Genomic DNA, 17299 nt, shown 5'->3' on the forward strand with positions numbered 1-17299 from the left:
TGCAGCCTTTGCAGTTCTGTTATTCAGGTGAGTCTACCTGACTTTCATACTTTTGTTGCCGTAGGTGGGAGATGCTGGGAGCCTTTGTCACCTGTTTCCTATTCTGTCTGACACAAATGTTCCTGTGTCATATAGGCCTTGCCCATCCAGTATTTTCTTAGGCTATAATGCAGTTGTTATGATGAATGGCATCATATAAAGTGGAAGATTTAAACCGTTGTAGAGGAGGCAGAGACAGCTGCACCATGTCACTTTCCTCTGCAAGCCATCAGAGCATATGTGTAAACACAGTGCTTTCCTTGAGAGCATAGAAAGCATGGAAACCAGTTTCTTGATGCTAGAGGTTTTCAGTGCTTTGTTTGGTTTTTGTGTTTTTGGCTTTTGCTAAATGCTTTACAAGAACTTGAGATGTGTTACCAGTTAATCACAAGCCTGCTTTGGCCAAAACTCTGTTGTCAAGGTTCAGTGAATGTGACAGTGCAAAAGCTCACTTTAAATAATTGAAAGCAACAGAGAGTATAGAGAGATACACAGCAAGGTACAATAGATTCTTCAGAATATGTTCTTCACTTTACAGTAGTAGTAAACAGCTTTTTTAATGTAAAAGGCATACACAGAAACATCAACAAGACCTTGATCACTTGAATGCATTTTCTTGCAGGAGTACTTGTGCTGTCACTAATAAACAGACAAAGCACTTTCTTCTCTTGTATTTTGGGTCTTACTTATAACTGTTTCTTTTTACAAAATTAATTGTTAATTGAATTTCACTCTCAGCATTATTATCTGAATGGCAGGCATTCGTAAAATGTTGAATTGATTAAAAACTTCTTTGAAAGGTAAAAAAAGATAGGCTAGACTCATGGCAATGTGTAGGAAATGGACAACAACATCAGCTTTTCTGCCAAGCTAATCTGCTTTTGCAATGTACTGCCTTCAGTGCCTTGGTGCTCTGTCTGACCCTTACCTCTTCACCCCTTAAGTGTTGTTTGGCCAATTGATTCATACAGTGGTGGGTCTATTCATTTTTTCCTTTGTGCTTGAGTATGTAAAGACGATGAAAACATCATTCTTCTGGGGAATGCTGTGCTGTGCCCAGCACTGCTTTTTTATTGACCTCCTGGAGTTTGTTTTTTCAACTACATTTCAATGGAAACTTTTATTATTGACAAGAACTTCAAGATAGTAAAGCTATAGGCTTTATGGATATTGCTGGATATGGATATTACCTGTACGTATGAGTCCCTTGTATTTTATAGGTAAATGTTTTATGCTGACAGAGATACAAGAACTTCTGGTTTGGCACTGAAATTGAGCTTTCTTTGATGTATATCATGTTTTCTCAAGAGCTGACAGTTTTTTTAGTAATTGCATCTGTTCTGTGTTCAATATTGGCATGGCATCATACCAAGCAGCAGATTTTGACTACTTGTATTGTGATATGCTGCTCCAGAAAACTTGCACATACAGCAATTATCAGTACTTCTGACAGAGAAGTTCTGTCTCAGCAACTTTGGGTTAGTCATTATTAGCATAGCTCTCTTTGGATGGTTATTCACTTCTATTCAACTGGGCCATAACACATATAAGTCCCATTTACATGAAGACTAAGTTAGTTTGTCATCAAGGCTAAATTAACTGCAGCTGAATTCCTTTTCAAAAAAAAAAATAAAATTAATTACTTTGACCTTATTGTAAAACTTATTTTTTAACCAAGAATTAACTGTACTTTTGCAGTTTTTAAAAATGAACCTTTAGTGAATTGGTTGCCTTGCTGTTCTGGTGGTGCTATGTAATTCAAAAGCGCAGGAGTTGAAAAGCTGTTATTTCCAAACCCTCATAGAGAGAAGTGTTCAGAGCAACTCTGGGTGATAATTGCATTTGTCTCATTTTAGTGACCAAGTTCTGGATATTTTACTCATGCCATTTCCATCTCAACTATAATGACTTGCATTGAGTGGTGAAGATCTGCATTGCAGGGTCATTATCACATCCATTCTGCAAACCAGAACTACGCAGATGGTTCATTTATGCAGTTTGCTTTACTGTGCTCCAGAATATGTGGATGGCAATTTGAAGTCAAAACAGAAGACTCCTGAGGAAGAGATGATGAATCCTTTTAGCCAGAATGTTTTGTGTAATAACTTGATTGGCAAAGACATTAAAACACTTTAAACAAAAGGTCAATAGCTCTGAATGCATTGAATAGACTTACTGCTTCAGAAATGTGGGTTTATGCCAGTATCACATGTACTGGAAAAAGATGTGGATAATATCTCAGTCTCTTTTGCTTTATTCTTCAGACTCCGGCTTGTTTGGTGTCCCACTGTCACTTTTACTGGAACAGGATCAGAAGAAGGTCCCAGGAACCAAGATCCCACTGATTTTTCAGAAGGTAAATATGCATGAAGAAGTTAACTTTTTACATACATGCAAAATGACAAAAACATAACATTTTGTCCTGGATTTATTTGCTTGCTGTAGCAGTTTTCAGTATAATACTTTAATCCATCCAAGTTACTCTTTTAATTGCAGCTTCACTTACTAATTCAGTAAATGTGATATTTTGCATTATATCGGACCTATTTTAAATTCAAGAAATTAACTCATGAGGCAGGTGCTTTTCCAGAAGACTTGTTGCTTTAGTACAAAGGGGGTATGCCTTTGCCCATATTGTGTCATGGTAGTGGGGGAGATAATTGGAAAGAAGACGGAGACCCTTGATTTGCTGCCCACACACAGCACATCTCATTTCATGAGAAGAAAATAAACCACTGTGTGTGGACCCGTCCTAACACTTTGTCAGAAACTCAGTGATCTATCATCACCATTTCAGTCTGTTTGTAGAGGTGCTCGTTACTTGTTGAGAAACAGAAATCTCAAAGTAGTTTTGCATCACGGTCTGAAAACTACCACTGTGTCATTCATGCCAGAAATTGCTTTCTCAAGATCATAAAAACACATTTCTGGAAAAGATGCTATCTATAAACTGAGAAATCAAATTGCAAACAGTGATTGATTACTCTGCTATCCTAGCAACATCGAAAATTTTACATAAACATTAATATCTTATAGATATAGCTTGTTTTTCAAGGTGCAGACATCATTTGGAATACAGTTTTACTTCAAATGAGAATGTGAAAATAAACAGTTTCCCATTTCTTCTGCTTGTTCTCGGCAGCACATGCTTTCCAAGAATGGGGGATTTATATAAAGTGTAAGAGAGCAATTTTGTTCATTCCTTTAAGTGTATCTTGTTTATCACTGAAATGAAACAAAGCAAGCTAAGAGAAAGTCTGCTTAATTAAAAATAAAAATACACCTAGTTTTATTTCACTGAGGAATTTAAATTTAAAATAATGACATAATTTTTTCGGGGATTTCGAAACTGGAAAATCTGACAGTAGTAGCAATTCATGTATTGTCATCAGAAGTTTCTGCTGACAGTAAGTCCAGTCTCTGGCCTGCTAATAAAGCCATGCACGACAGCTCTGATAGAAATGAAGAGGGGATTTCCCACAGGCAGGAGGTTGGTGGTGACCAGCCACCTTGCTGTGTGCCAGGGGGAGTGAGTATTCGTGAAGAAGTTGTGGACACCAGTCGTGCTGCCAGACCTTGCCTTCCCCAGTAGTGGTGCTGATGGCAGGTCACACACTGCCCACAGCATCTTTGTGCCCAGCAGATGTGAGTGGCAGGCACTGATCTGCTGTAAGCTGGGTACAGGGTGAGCTGGATGAGGCCAGTTAGCGATTTTTTTTTTTAAACCATGGAAAATGCACTAGAGTGACACTTCTAGTGCTGTTTGCTAACATTGTGGGGTTTTCTGTCCAGTCTTTATAATGGCATTTAGCTGTTACATAAATGCCGTGGTAGGTAAACTCCCTTTAATTTCTGTAACTGGAAAAAACTCTGTTGCATAATTTTTCTTACTCAAGCACTGGTGCAGGGAGGCATGTAACAAAGGCACTGCCCTAGTTAAACATTGTGGGAACTATTTGTGCTAATATTATGTCATCAGCTTTTGACGTTTACAGATTTGTTTTAAATACTCTTAATTCCATCCTTCAGTGACTATTTCTATGCATATTATTTAGAGAAAAAATATGATATGAGTTTTAATTAGTGTTATGGAATTTCTGCAAATTTATCCATGTGAAGGGTTGCAGAGTTTTGAGTCTGTTAGGGGAATGTCAGAATTTGCAAATCAGAGGCTTCTTTAAAGCACAGGAGTTTTTAGTTCTCCTCTTGTAAAGTCCTAGAGTATTCATGAGAATGCTATACCTTAATTATTTTGATTTATTTTGATTTCGAGACATTTTAACAAAGATAGTAATTGGGATATAATTTTGAAGCCATGGTAATTTTTGAAAATAATTCTTCAGTCTTCACAGGAGGCTTGAAGAAGGCAAAAAGCATACAGGTTTCTTTTTTAATAAAATAAACAAACTCCTCTTTAGTAGGACTCATAAAAAAGGTAAGAACCATAGTGAAGCTGTCTTCCATGAGAACTGTAATCCATTTGCAAACTGTGTTTGAACCTCTGCTTGTTGCAAATCTGTGTGCACAACTGCATATGCACAGAGAGAGAGATATAGAAGCATAAAGGCTTCAATATATCAGAACTGTCTGCCAGTAATTTTTAATTGGCATCTTTGCTCATGCCAGTTTGGTTTGTGTTTGACAGCTGATTGCCCAGATAGAAGAGACAACTCTGGAAACAGAGGGACTTCTTAGAATACCAGGAGTTGCAACAAGAGTAAAGGTAAAACATTGCACGTGTTATTAATATCCCCCAAAATGTATGTGTGGTTCTGAATTTATTTTGTCATACAATGCTATATCTTAGCATCCCATTGTTATCAAAATCTTCAAAAACAGAAAGCAAAATCTCTTCACAAAGAAAACTGAGTTATATTTGCCAGAAAAATTACGCTTTCACTCAGTGGAGTTTTGGGGAAAGGCTGGAGTTTAAGTTCGAAGGAGAGTCAAAGCTACGTTTCAAATTCAGTTGTGCCAAAATCTCATTAATTCTTGGCATGAGCCTTCCAGCCTTTTGCTTTTTCCCTGAACCAGTTTAATCATCTGAACAGTTCACGCACGGTCTTTCTACCCCAGGAGGAAGCTTTTCCCTGGCATTGAGAGCCTTTTTTAATAGCTAGACTTAACCTGTGTTACAGGGCAAGGCAGGCAGCGTGCGCTGCAGAACCTCTCACATTTATTTTTATGAACAGCAATAGAAGTGCTCGGCTCGCCGAGCGCAATCTTGTTAGGCACGTCTGTGCACAGCGACACTTCCCAGGGTGAGTGCCAGTTGCATGCAGGCTCTTCCCCAGTCCTTGCCTTAAAGCAGGGAGCTAAATACACAGTGTGATTCATGCCAAGGCTCAATGTGTTAGAAAGACGGTCTGAACTGGCCTTAAATTCTAAACAGAAAGGACCATTTAAGTGGATTCAGCTGTCCAAAGACGTCTGCCAGCCTCTGTTGTGTAGAACTTGGTCCAGCTGCTGGTTCATTAGAAACAACTAAAAGAAGGGAATATTGTGGAAATTGGGTTTGTTTATTTACCGGTAACTAAGATACGAATTTTTTTTCAATTTTCCTCCATTCTTTATTTTCCACTTAACATTGGTTCTGCAAACTGGAGTGATTTCTTAGTAATTTTGTTTATTTGTTTGTTCTTCGATTTTATTAGCTTAATACAATTTCCCAGACAGCAGATCATTCACTATTCTCTATTTGCACGAACTACTTCTTTAAATTAAGCAATAGTTTTGTTAGCAAATATTTTAAGTTCTTTTACTTATTCTAATAGAGAACTTCTTAAAAAGCCAGGAATTTATCATACTAAAGGGCTGAAGTTTTCCCTTAATTTTCTTAAACAGAAAAAAACCCCATTTCCCTCATTATTATAGGTTTATACAAACACACAGAAAAATACTTTGCTATTATATTCTATAGATTTTAGGGGTGTTAATAAAGTGCATTGGATATACCCCATTGTCAAATACATTTACTTTAAAATGTAGGCATTGGAGCACTGGGACACAGTTGAAATTTCTGCCTTTGCCTCTCATCATATAACTGTATCTATACATTTAATACTGCATTTACTGTAGTGATTTGGTCTGAATGTGGATGGAGAAGGTGATGAGTCTCTGAGGGAGAATTTTCATCTCTGTTTCTAAAGTTTGCTCTTTTTGATGATCAGGAAATCATACCCACTTGACTTTAGATATCTGAATTATGACTGTTGCATTTTTGAACCTCCAGTACAGTCAGTGGAGACAGAAGATCTCTCTGGAGGACAGTTGAGAATATCCAACTTTTATACCAAACTAAGTGTCCACACTTTCTTTGTAAATAGATCCGTTTTCCATTTGGACAAAGTTAAATTTATTGAGAAGGATATCTTAATAATGTATCTAATATCCTTTCTTCAATTTTCCCTTCTTGTCCAGATAAATAATTATGGCCATATTTTTCCACAGCACATATATTACAAAACAAGTCAGTGTCACTGTTCTTCTTTTCTGTCCAGAATAACTGAGCTAGAAGAAGGGAGGGACCTGTGAGAGGTGTCTCAGGGCCTCTGGCCAGGGGTTACTGGGGTTACTTTTCACTTTGCCACACTTGATCTTTGCAGTATGTTCCTATTTGCACATCTGTGAAAGGCCAGTAGTAGCAGTGCCATGGCAGCAGGGCAGGGGTATGGTGATGTCTGCTGCCAGCAGTGTCCCATCCTTTCCCAGCCCCAGAGTTATGACCTTCCACTGGGACTTTCAGAGCTCTTTACTGCATAACCTCGTGATTTGCAGGACAGGCCACTTCCACACAGGGCGTGTTTGACACCCTGTCCTAGGCAAAGCTGTATGTGCCCAGCAACACGGAATTCCCTGTAGATGGCAAGACATCTATTCAGTTACACAGATCACTCCCTGTGTTTTAAAAAGAGAACCAGCCTCACCTTAGTGTATATTTTGATTAGAAGCTGTGTGTAAACACTCATAATTGCCTTATTTGTTTATGAAAATGGCCATGTATGCACTACAGCAACACCCGTGGGTAGCAGCTCCAGAATTGCTCTGTATATCAGACAATCTTAATATTTGGGTGGAGGGGAAGTCATGACCCTTATGTATGTCTTGAGTATGATATCTGTTTCTTATTGTATATTTATTCCATATGGTCCTGGCTCAGGCCATGGGATTTTTTCCCCATATGATTTGACTGCTGCCTATTAATGTGTGTTTACTTGCAGTACATCTGATCCCACATTTATCTGTTTTGTAGCAAAAGACCAGCAGCAACTGGAGTTAAGTGATATTTCAGATGTCCTTCCCCCCTTTTCAAAGTGTGGAAAGTATTGCTGTGTGTGTAACGCGTGACTTCCAGCAGCCAAATATTACTGGTGCTCTCTGTATCCATTGCATTTCAGAGTCTTTGCCAAGAACTGGAAGCAAAATTTTATGAAGGGACTTTCAACTGGGAAAATGTGAAGCAACATGATGCAGCAAGTCTTTTAAAACTCTTCATCCGTGAACTGCCTCAGCCACTCCTCACTGTACAATATCTGAAAGCTTTCCAAGATGTGCAGAGTGAGTAGTGTCCTTTTTGTCTCTGCTGAAAGAATTGATACCAATGCAGAGAAGTGCCTATTTGCTGAGAAACAAATTGAATAACTACAATATGAGTTCTCCTGAGAAAAGATGGGCATAATTTTGCTACCGTGCAAATAACATCGTTCATGTAACAGCTATTTTAATAGCTTACACATACTATGAAAGCACATTTTCACTTCCTAATGTTTCTGATAGTAGTTAAGGGGTATACAAGGATTACACAGAAAATGTATATGACAGTATCAGTTTATAAATAGTGTTTGCTTCAAAAGGAAACCACAACAAAGATACGCAGTTCCTCAGGAAATACAACAAATGATAATTTATTCTGGTTAGGGTCTTTTACCCGTTTATAAGAGGAGAAGTTAGAGCAGAATAGTCAGAGCTGCTGATAGTCCGTGGTCCCTTGAGATCAGCAAGTTCTTGTGAAAATGTCCTCTGCCAGCTGGTTACAACACAGTAAACATACTGGCTGTAACTGGAAGAGAGTGGGCTGGTGATAATGAATCCAGAGTGAGAACGCACATATATTAACTCCCCAGTCAACACAGGACTGCAAGATCTATTTCCCTTGCCTGCAAGCAGAGCAATGGCTCATTTTTAAGAGGGGCTTTCGTAGAATCGCAGAATATTTTGGGTTGGAAGGAATCCATAAAGATTATCAAGTAAAACTTTCTGAATGGTCCGTGTGGGGATCAAACCATCAACCTTGGTATTATTAGCACTGTGCTCCAACCAACTGAGCTAAACTCAGCATCAGAGAATTCACATGGACAGGCAAATTGACAAATATTCTTTAAAATTCTTGCCTTCTATGTCAAGTCTCCCAGGTCTGAGCTGCCTTTCAATGCTGTCAGGTTGGTTGGAATAGGGGGTTGGTGCTTTGGCCTGCTACACATTGTTGTTGATTTTGCAGTACTGAGTGTCAAGTTAAAACTGGCCAGAACACTTTCAGATGGAGCTCCACAAGGTTGTTTCATTTGCTGGATAGTGATTGGAGCCAGGAGGGTTTCTGCTTGTGCTCCTGAGCTGTCTGAAGGCTTGTGTGGTTTTACTTACCCAGAAGTACTCAGGTGCCAGGATCCAAACCACTCTCAATATTGAACTAAAGGATTTGCTTCAAAAGAGACACAGCACTTCGTAGACTCCATTGTTTAAATAGTTTTTCTTGTTGGTTGCATGCAATAAGATTAGGTGGTAGAGAAAAAGGACCATCTTTGTGACAATAGACAGTGTTTTTCATGATACTGTGACTAAGTAGTGTGGATAGAATTAAATATTTAAAGAATAATTTGAACAATTTAATTTGCTAATTTAAATAATGTAAGCAACTAAAATTCAAGTGTTACCTAGGTGAACAGACAGAAACTCTTCATTTAAGTAACGAATTTTAATTGTTTTGCAATCGTATTTTTGCTTATTTTCCTAGGAAAAGATTGATTCTCATTACTTTTTGAACATTGTGACATATGGTGTTTTGAAACTAAATTTAAGCCTCACTTTTAATGTGTGTATGTTGATAACATTGCTCTCACTACTTGATATTTTAAATGTTTTACAATTTGCCACTTATTTATTCAGAGCCTTTATTTTTGATATGGTAGAAGGTAGTCAGCAAGGTGGTTTGTTTTTTTAATTTCATCAATGAAATTTTATTTTTGTTTGGTGCTGTCTCCTGAGTTGATTTGGATGAAATGTATTTGAAATATCAATTCAGTTGGAATCCCAGCAGGATTCATGAGAACTGTTGAATTTTGAAATCATGTGTTAAAACTGTGTTGAGTGGGTACCCCCTTCTTCACTTGTTTTATGTATGGCCTGATTAATTAGGAATCTCCTGAGAAGACTTGCCGGAGCATGTACTCTAAAGCATGACAGGAGAAAGTTTTTCACAAGTGACAAATGTGAGCCTTTCTGCACTGCCAGAATGTAGGAGCTCTTCTAGGAGATGTAGGAGTGTAGGGATGCATTCATTGTGCAGCTTGGGTGAACGATGCACCCCTGAGCAACTGGTAAAAGGCAGAAGCGATGTTGCTTTTCTTGAATTGCCTTATTTGATGCAGCACTCTCTGCTGTAGATGATGTTAAGCTTCTCTGGTCTTGGTTTTATCCTGCTGGCTTGCCATTGCAGCTGCTGTTGGTTATGTCGCTGCAGACCTGCCTTACTCAGTTCCATGTGGTATTCCTTCTGTGTGGGTGACTTGGGAGATCGTGCGACTGTGAAGGCAACCAGAGAAACTGTGAAAGCAGTGTTGGATATATCCTTTGGAGTGTGGGGCACAGGCTCAGAAAGGGAAGAACCGTTAGCTATCCCTTCTTGTAGCATTGCAAAATAAAGAAGGAGTCACAAGGCATCTAGAAAACAGTGCCAAAAGACTGCTGAGTCACACCAACTGAATCCTAAAAGAACATTTGGAAATGAGTATCAGAAAACCAGGATCTGCCAGTCCTTTGTCATACTATGATAATTAGCCATGTGTATACATTCAGCATTTTGCAAGAAGTTTCAACTTGGAAATCATGCTTTTTGAAGAGTACAAATAACAATTTCAAAATACTGAGGTCTGTGTGCTTTATTGGCAGATCTCCCAACGAGGAAACAGCAACTGCAAGCTTTGAATCTTTTGGTTATCCTTCTACCTGAAGCAAACAGAGACACCCTGAAGGTCAGAATTGTTAATACTATTTTCCTGCATAAATATTTTGTCTGTTTCTGTGAATCCACTGTTATGAATGTCGTTGTCTTTTGAGCATTCTTTTTTTTTTTTCAGTTCAAAGTTAATGCTGAAATTACTGACTCTTTTTATTCCCCCATATTTCACTTAACTTGGGGAGAAAAAAAACCCAACAACTTAAGGCCCTAATTCCTCCAAAATAACTTTAGAGGATGTGACTTGACATTTTTCCAGGATTGCAATAGTAATCTCCCAGTGAGCAACGTTTTTTCTTAGAAGTTTTGCTCCCTTTTTTCTTTTTGGTATCAGTCATTTTTTTTCAGTGCAAAAAATAAACAGTGTTAGAATACAATGAATGTGTGTTTCCTTTTATGAAGTGGGGTTTAGCTCTTCATTTTTATTCCTCACTTTTCTCTGTGCTGTTTTTTCTACTCTCAATAAAGTAGACATTTACACTTCCTGTTGCTATTTGTAGCATGTTACATGGATTCTTCCAATTTGTGCTTGTCCTTTTGTCGCAAAGCTATTAATGTTTTTATCAGAATATGCTTACTGTTAAAGCTGTTACAATCAAGAATGAATGCAGGATTTGTGTGGGATGCAGAACATCATCTATTACAGGCAAAAAATCCTACTAGGTCTTATTGTTCAAATTAGACTTTCTTTTTGAGTTTGTTTATTATGTGGAGGCAGTCAAGAAGGCTCCTGAGTTGAGCTACAAATATCTGGAACCAAATTAATTGAAAATTGCCAGCTTCTAACTGGCTACCTGTCATTCACAAAGCAATGCTTTAGTTGTGAATTGCTTACCTTACAGAATTAGCCACTCCATGTTTCCATAAATATGACAGCTGGCACTATTGTGTTCACTTTCAGTTTAACAAATGCCAACAGTAATGTCTTCGCAAGCATCAGTGGGATGCTGCTTATACACCTACATAACAAAGGTTTTGAAACAAATCTTACTTTGCAGGGCCTCAAAGTCACATGAATGCTTTTGAAAATGTTAGCCACAAAAACAACAATAATGTTTTACTTCATTACTTGAAGGAAATGAAATTTGCATTACTGTTGTGTGAATAAATATATTCACACTTCTATTATTGATGGCTTTTAATGTGGTTTTATTAGGAATTAAGAGCTCTTTCAAAAAAATATGCAACATGTTTCACTGATATGTTCATTTTGAACTCGGCACATGCTTCACTTTTTACACACAGAGTTGAGCTGAAAGTTCTGCTCTTATTTCAGGTACTGCTTGAATTCCTCCAAAGGGTAATTGATCACCGAGACAAAAATAAGATGACGTTGAAGAATGTTGCGATGGTGATGGCCCCAAACCTTTTCACATTTCATGGGTTTGGCTCAAAGAATATTGAACAAAGCGAGTTTGTTATGGCAGCTGGGACAGCAAATGTCATGCGCTTTATGATTCAGTACCAAACACTTCTCTGGACAGTAAGTGTGTTTTTAAGGGGGGTGGAGGATGATAAATTTCACAACAGGGTATCTGAATAGAGAAGTCATGTGAAGTTGCATCCATGATTTAGAAAAGGATCAGACCAATCCAGCTGGGTTCTTGGTCATAGGTAACTCCTATGGGAGCAAAAAAAAAATATTACATCTAATTTTAAGCTCTGGTGGTCAGAGTTTTAATATTGTATGGTCTACAGGTGAACTCAAAAATAAGTCCTTGGGGAATATGTATGTTTGGTCTATCAGTATATATTGCTGTGGGCAATTCTTTTTGGCTTAGAGATATTAGCAGGAAACAGTGTTTGAACGCATTGCCCTTTTGGGCCAAACTTAATATTATATAAAGCATGTTTTGATAAAGCATAAAGTTGTGTCATGGTCTTAAGCAAAGCTCTAGCTTAGACAAACTGGACAAGTTGGATATGTGTTGTTCGTCAGCAACTTGAAACAATTTTGACCTTTTCTGCATGTGAGGAAAAGTAATTAGCATCGTTTTACATACTAAGTGTCAAGTGAATGTTTTTGGCTGACAAAAGTAAAAACACTGTATGATTCCACCTCTCTTACCCTCAGAAATTACTGAATGGAATATTTTATCACGAATGGAGTGGTTTTAAAACTGTTTCACAATTTCATATTATTTTAATCTATGTTTATTTTTTTATAGTTACAGTTATATTATAATCTATACTGAAAAGAAACACTGTTTTTGAATTCTACCTGATAATCTGGCAGCTTTAAAAATTTTGGTAAGAAAATTATGTAGTTTTCATGCTTACTCTATGTTTATCTAGATTCCAAAGTTTATTGTTAACCAAGTGAGAAAACAAACCGAAAACCAGAAGAAGGAGAAAAAGGACAAAGCTATGAAGAAACTTCTGAAAAAGATGGCATATGACCGGGAAAAACATGAGAAACAGGAGAAGACTCCTAATGATGTAAGGAAACATACATCTGAAATGCTTTATTAATAGGATAGTAATTTTTAGTGAAAAAGTGGATAGAGCAGAGGGGATATATTTTTTTTTAATTGAGAATTTCAATCGATAGCAAGTCAGTGTCAATTTCACAGTTTGTGGGTTACTGGCATGACACATTTAGAGGATTGTACTGTTTTTTTGTTTGTTTTCTACAGATTTTTCAGAATATTTCTGTTCTGAAAAATGATAAGCGCTGAACTCTTTTTCCCAGTGTTTAGCTAGAACATGCACAACCTGCCCAACCCAAGAAACCCCAAAGGATGAAACAAACATGAAAAACTGATGAACTGCTTCTTATGCAGCTATTGTCCAAGTGGCTACTGCCAAGCTACCCCAGTGTATATAACCCACAGTTCAGTATCTCTCCTTTAGGTAATTGGCTTCTACCATATCCATCAGTGATGTCATGGCATAAGTTTCAGCATGACATTCTTCACACTCTTTAAAATACAATAATCCTGTGGCAATTGTAGTGTTAATTTTTCCGGTAGTTCAGAAAGATTTTAGTTGACCTGTTCCCACTGACATCAAAACCTTAAAAATATATCTCATGCATGTTGAAATTGTTGATAAATTTTATCATCACATTTTTTTTGATAATTACAATTTTTTTAAACTCTTTAGCCTATACTACCTTAATTATAAAGCATTTGAAGCACATTATTCCAAAGTTAGTTTAAATACACGAGCAGGTAATACCAAATACGTGTATTCTGATACCATAATGAAAACATATCAGATTTGGGTGGTGTGAGAATCCCTCATTTGGGTGGTATGAAAGTACCCCCTTGTGGGTTGAAATCACAGTGAAGATTCTGGTGAGGCAGAGTCATCTTGTGGTCGCTGGTAGAAATGCAGTCTGCTCCGAGCAGTCTGGTTTTCTTACCAAGTGTTTGTCAGACTGTTACCAAAAAAAGGGTTGTCATATTCATACAAAGACATTATTTAAGCTTCAGCAAATAGAATGTGGCAAATGAATAAGCTATATATCCCGGATCGGCTGGAGACTTATATTTCGTTGTTCCTACCTCATTTTTTATGCAGTATTTGACACATATCTTAATGTCCAAAATTAATTCCCCAAGCATCACTTTGCCTTACTTTTGTATTTGTCTATATGAAGGAATCTTTACACAGAATGATATACATATGATTTTAAAATAAAGCTAATTAAAAACTAGAATTTGTTTCTCTTGGTCTAATAAGAAAAGAATTCTTTGAATTGAATTCACTTGAGTTGATGTGATTCACTTAATGCTGCCATCCTGTGTTTAACACTGAAATAACAGCAAATACACTGAAAAAAGTAAATGCTGTTTCAAGTTCAGATATTAGATTTTTTTTATAATTCACTGCAAAGATATGTCTTTTTAATCCACTGGGAGTTAGGGCTGAGGTCTTTTAGAGTAAATTATGCCTTTCTAATCCACTGGGGATATAGAACTGAAGCCTCGTGTAATATTCTTATTCAAATGTAAATGTAAAGTTACTATTCAATGATTTTCTTTAAGCCCTAGAATTCTGTGGAGATTTTAGTCAAAATTAAATGGTACAATTTTTTACAAATCCTTCATGCTTATTGCAAGGATTCAGTAATTTTGGGTGCTTGAGAACATATTAGTCTTAAAATCATGTCACAAATTGGTAAGGCTTCATTGTGAATGACAATTTATACAATTTTTCAAGTAAAAATATGTCTCTTTTTTTAGTAAAATTTATTGGTTTGGGTTTTTCTTCTCCCTCTGCTTTAATTTACATATGAGGTAAATTTCCTGTGCAGTTCTTGAATTATATTTAACTATCAGGTGACAAATGAGGCACCCATACATGTGGTGAATTTCCCACTCCCTGGAAACTTGCAAATGTTTGAAACTGTTTGAAACAGAATTCACAGAATCACTAGATTGGAAGAGACCTTAAAGATCATTGAGTCCAATCCATGCCCTAATAACTCAACTAAACCATGGCTCCAAGAGCCACATCCAGTCTTTTTTTAAACACAATAACTAATTACCTTGTGTGCTGCTGAATAAAAGCTGAGGAAAAATTTCTATTTTCTAACACTTGCTGTGGCACCCTACATGGTTCAACATAGATGGACAGAACCTGAGTCACCTTCATATTCTCCAGAAATAACTCCATATCTGCATTCTTATTAGCAGTTCATTTGGATAAAATTTCATCTTAGCTCTGATGAGGCCTCTCTATCAATCACATTTCCCCTTTTGAGACAGAGGTTAAAAAGTATTTACTGCAAACTACAGGTGAGATGTCTATACAGTGTTGAGAGTGGTTAATATTAGAGGGCTTGTGAGGGTTAATTGGTTTTTGGGATACCTATGCATACCTATGGCCCCAAGTCAGTGTTGGGGATTAAGTCTTTGTGTTGGTGTTGGGCTGAATAATGCTCTAGACAGACAAAGAAAGATGCCCTCAGGACTGGAAATGTACCTACTGCCTTTAACCACATTTCTACCATCTGTCATTGTATTCCTCTGTCTGGTGCAGTTGTTCCAAAAAAGGGAACTATCATGTAAGCAGCACAACGCAATGCACTGAGCTGAGCTACTGCAGTTTATAAAACCCATTGTATCCCATGGCCCTTTTGTTTGCACGATCTGTTTGAATTTACACATGCTGAATATGTCACTCATTGCAGTGCCAGATTATTTACTAAAAAAAATTGCTACCACTAAATAATTTCTGTGTATGGTTTTCTAGTTTTTTGTCCCAAACTAGGTGCAATATTTTGCATCCCAAAGAGAGCAACTGCTTTGCATTTCTTTCACCCTTTGCCTTCCATGTAGCACGATCCTTTTGAAAATCAAGTTTGGTCTTCATAATGTTCATGCCCCATACCTGCTTGGTATACTTTGCACCTTGAATAAGTATGCATACTGTTCCTTCATTAGTGAAAATATTGCATAGTTACATTTCTCTCTGCACCTAGAGTGAAAAATATTTAAGTGGGTCATGAAAAATGGATTAGAAGAAACTGGAAGAGATCCATCCCAGATCCTATAGCCAGGCAGCTGCTCTTTGTGTTATATAGATTCTAAGCCCCTCTGAAAAGCAAGGGTTTGAAGAAGTCACCTCACAGGTGACTGCTATGCCTGCTGCAGAATAAATGTTGTAGGCCAATGTATTTTCCATCGAGTAAGGATGTGCTGTCTTCAGGGTTTTTTTAATAATGCAAGTACCTAATTCAGCCAGGGGTTGCAATGTTTTAAATCTGACCTGAGAGGCCCTGTGAGGCAGGGGAGGAAACTTGCAAACTGAGTAGCATTGGTGTGTTGTCAATCCTCTTATAGGTTCATATCTTAATATGTTGTGATATGGAGCCCCTCACTTGAGTATTTTGGACTGTATTGTGCAGAGAATAGGTCCTGTCATTCAGCTCTTAGAGATTTTAGGCCACATTTTCTTTCATTTAATTTTCTTTCCCACCAACCTGCAGAGTGTATGGGCTCAGTTTCTGTTTTCTCTATAGTTTGGCAGTATGAACATATTGTGCAGCTGAGCATGATTTCTCCTGGAAATGCAGGTGGTGAAAGTGGCAAAATGCATTAATTAGCTGAGCTAATAATGATTCTCTGTGAATAAACAAAGTAATTATTCTGTTTGATCTGTGACCATAATGTTAGAGCTCTGTGGACATTTCTTGTTCTTTTTCTCATATACTCAAAGTAGGCTGCTTTTTAAATAATTTATCATATACCTGCTGTGTAGCAAAAAAAGGAAAAGTTATCCAGCTGAAAGTTGGAGAAACTCCACTAAAATCAACTCAGATGAAATGATCAAGAACTGTGCACAAAAATGAAAGCTAGTTTAAATTTACCAATTTGAATTTGATGGAAGACCAGATAGAGACATCTATAAACAATAATTTCGTCCTTAAGAATGTTTTTGGGTTTTTTTTTTTGCTGGGATGCCAAAAGTTTGGAAAGAGGCAAAAATTTTTTGGCAGGATTTACTACCTAGCAGATGGCTATAGACACTGTTTTCATAGGTGGAAGCCTTAAAGAACAGATGTGACAAATTTAGAGTAAATCTAGGGGAAATCTCATAGAGATCTCTTGCAATCTTACAAGTCTTTGATTCCACAATTACTATGTAGAAAATTCTCAAGATGATGATTTTTACTACTTTAGACAGAAATAGTTATGATGTCTAATATTTTTAAATTGATAAATTATAAGACTGGACACAAAAGTAAAAAAATGTTAAAATTGCTTACCATAACTCATCATTTGTATAGTAACGAGCCTTCAGCTTTCTCAGGAAGCTGTTCTTCTGATTCTGCTCACGTTTGTACTTGTTCTGTACTCATTTAACTCTGATGGTTTCAGAGAAGCTATTCTAGATTCACAGGTGCCCAGATTTATTCATTGATTATGGAAGAAAAAATGTTCAGTCTTGCAGATGGGTAAATTTGGAAGGGTGTGGGACGGGAAAGGAGACAATGAACTGTCATAATCAACCTTGAGTACAGAGGCTGTTATTTTCTTTTCCTATCAAAATGAGTAGGTTTGGGTAAATGATAATGTA

The 17299-nt window shown here is 37.2% G+C and overlaps 1 protein-coding gene across 3 annotated transcripts in view; it reads left to right on the forward strand.

The window, feature by feature from the left end:
- ARHGAP18 (Rho GTPase activating protein 18) overlaps positions 1 to 17299 on the forward strand; it is a 95352-nt gene that overhangs the window by 70894 nt on the left and 7159 nt on the right. For all 3 annotated transcript variants that reach the window (XM_039707553.1, XM_039707552.1, XM_039707555.1), the window contains exons 7-12: positions 2304 to 2395; positions 4685 to 4762; positions 7437 to 7596; positions 10204 to 10286; positions 11547 to 11753; positions 12566 to 12709. In XM_039707553.1, the coding sequence (XP_039563487.1) occupies positions 2304 to 2395; positions 4685 to 4762; positions 7437 to 7596; positions 10204 to 10286; positions 11547 to 11753; positions 12566 to 12709 (764 nt within the window). The remainder of the gene's footprint in view (positions 1 to 2303; positions 2396 to 4684; positions 4763 to 7436; positions 7597 to 10203; positions 10287 to 11546; positions 11754 to 12565; positions 12710 to 17299) is intronic.

Source organism: Passer montanus, unplaced genomic scaffold (assembly GCF_014805655.1).
Source record: "Passer montanus isolate IOZ18808 unplaced genomic scaffold, ASM1480565v1 scaffold2, whole genome shotgun sequence".
NCBI classification, from domain to species: Eukaryota; Metazoa; Chordata; class Aves; order Passeriformes; family Passeridae; genus Passer; species Passer montanus.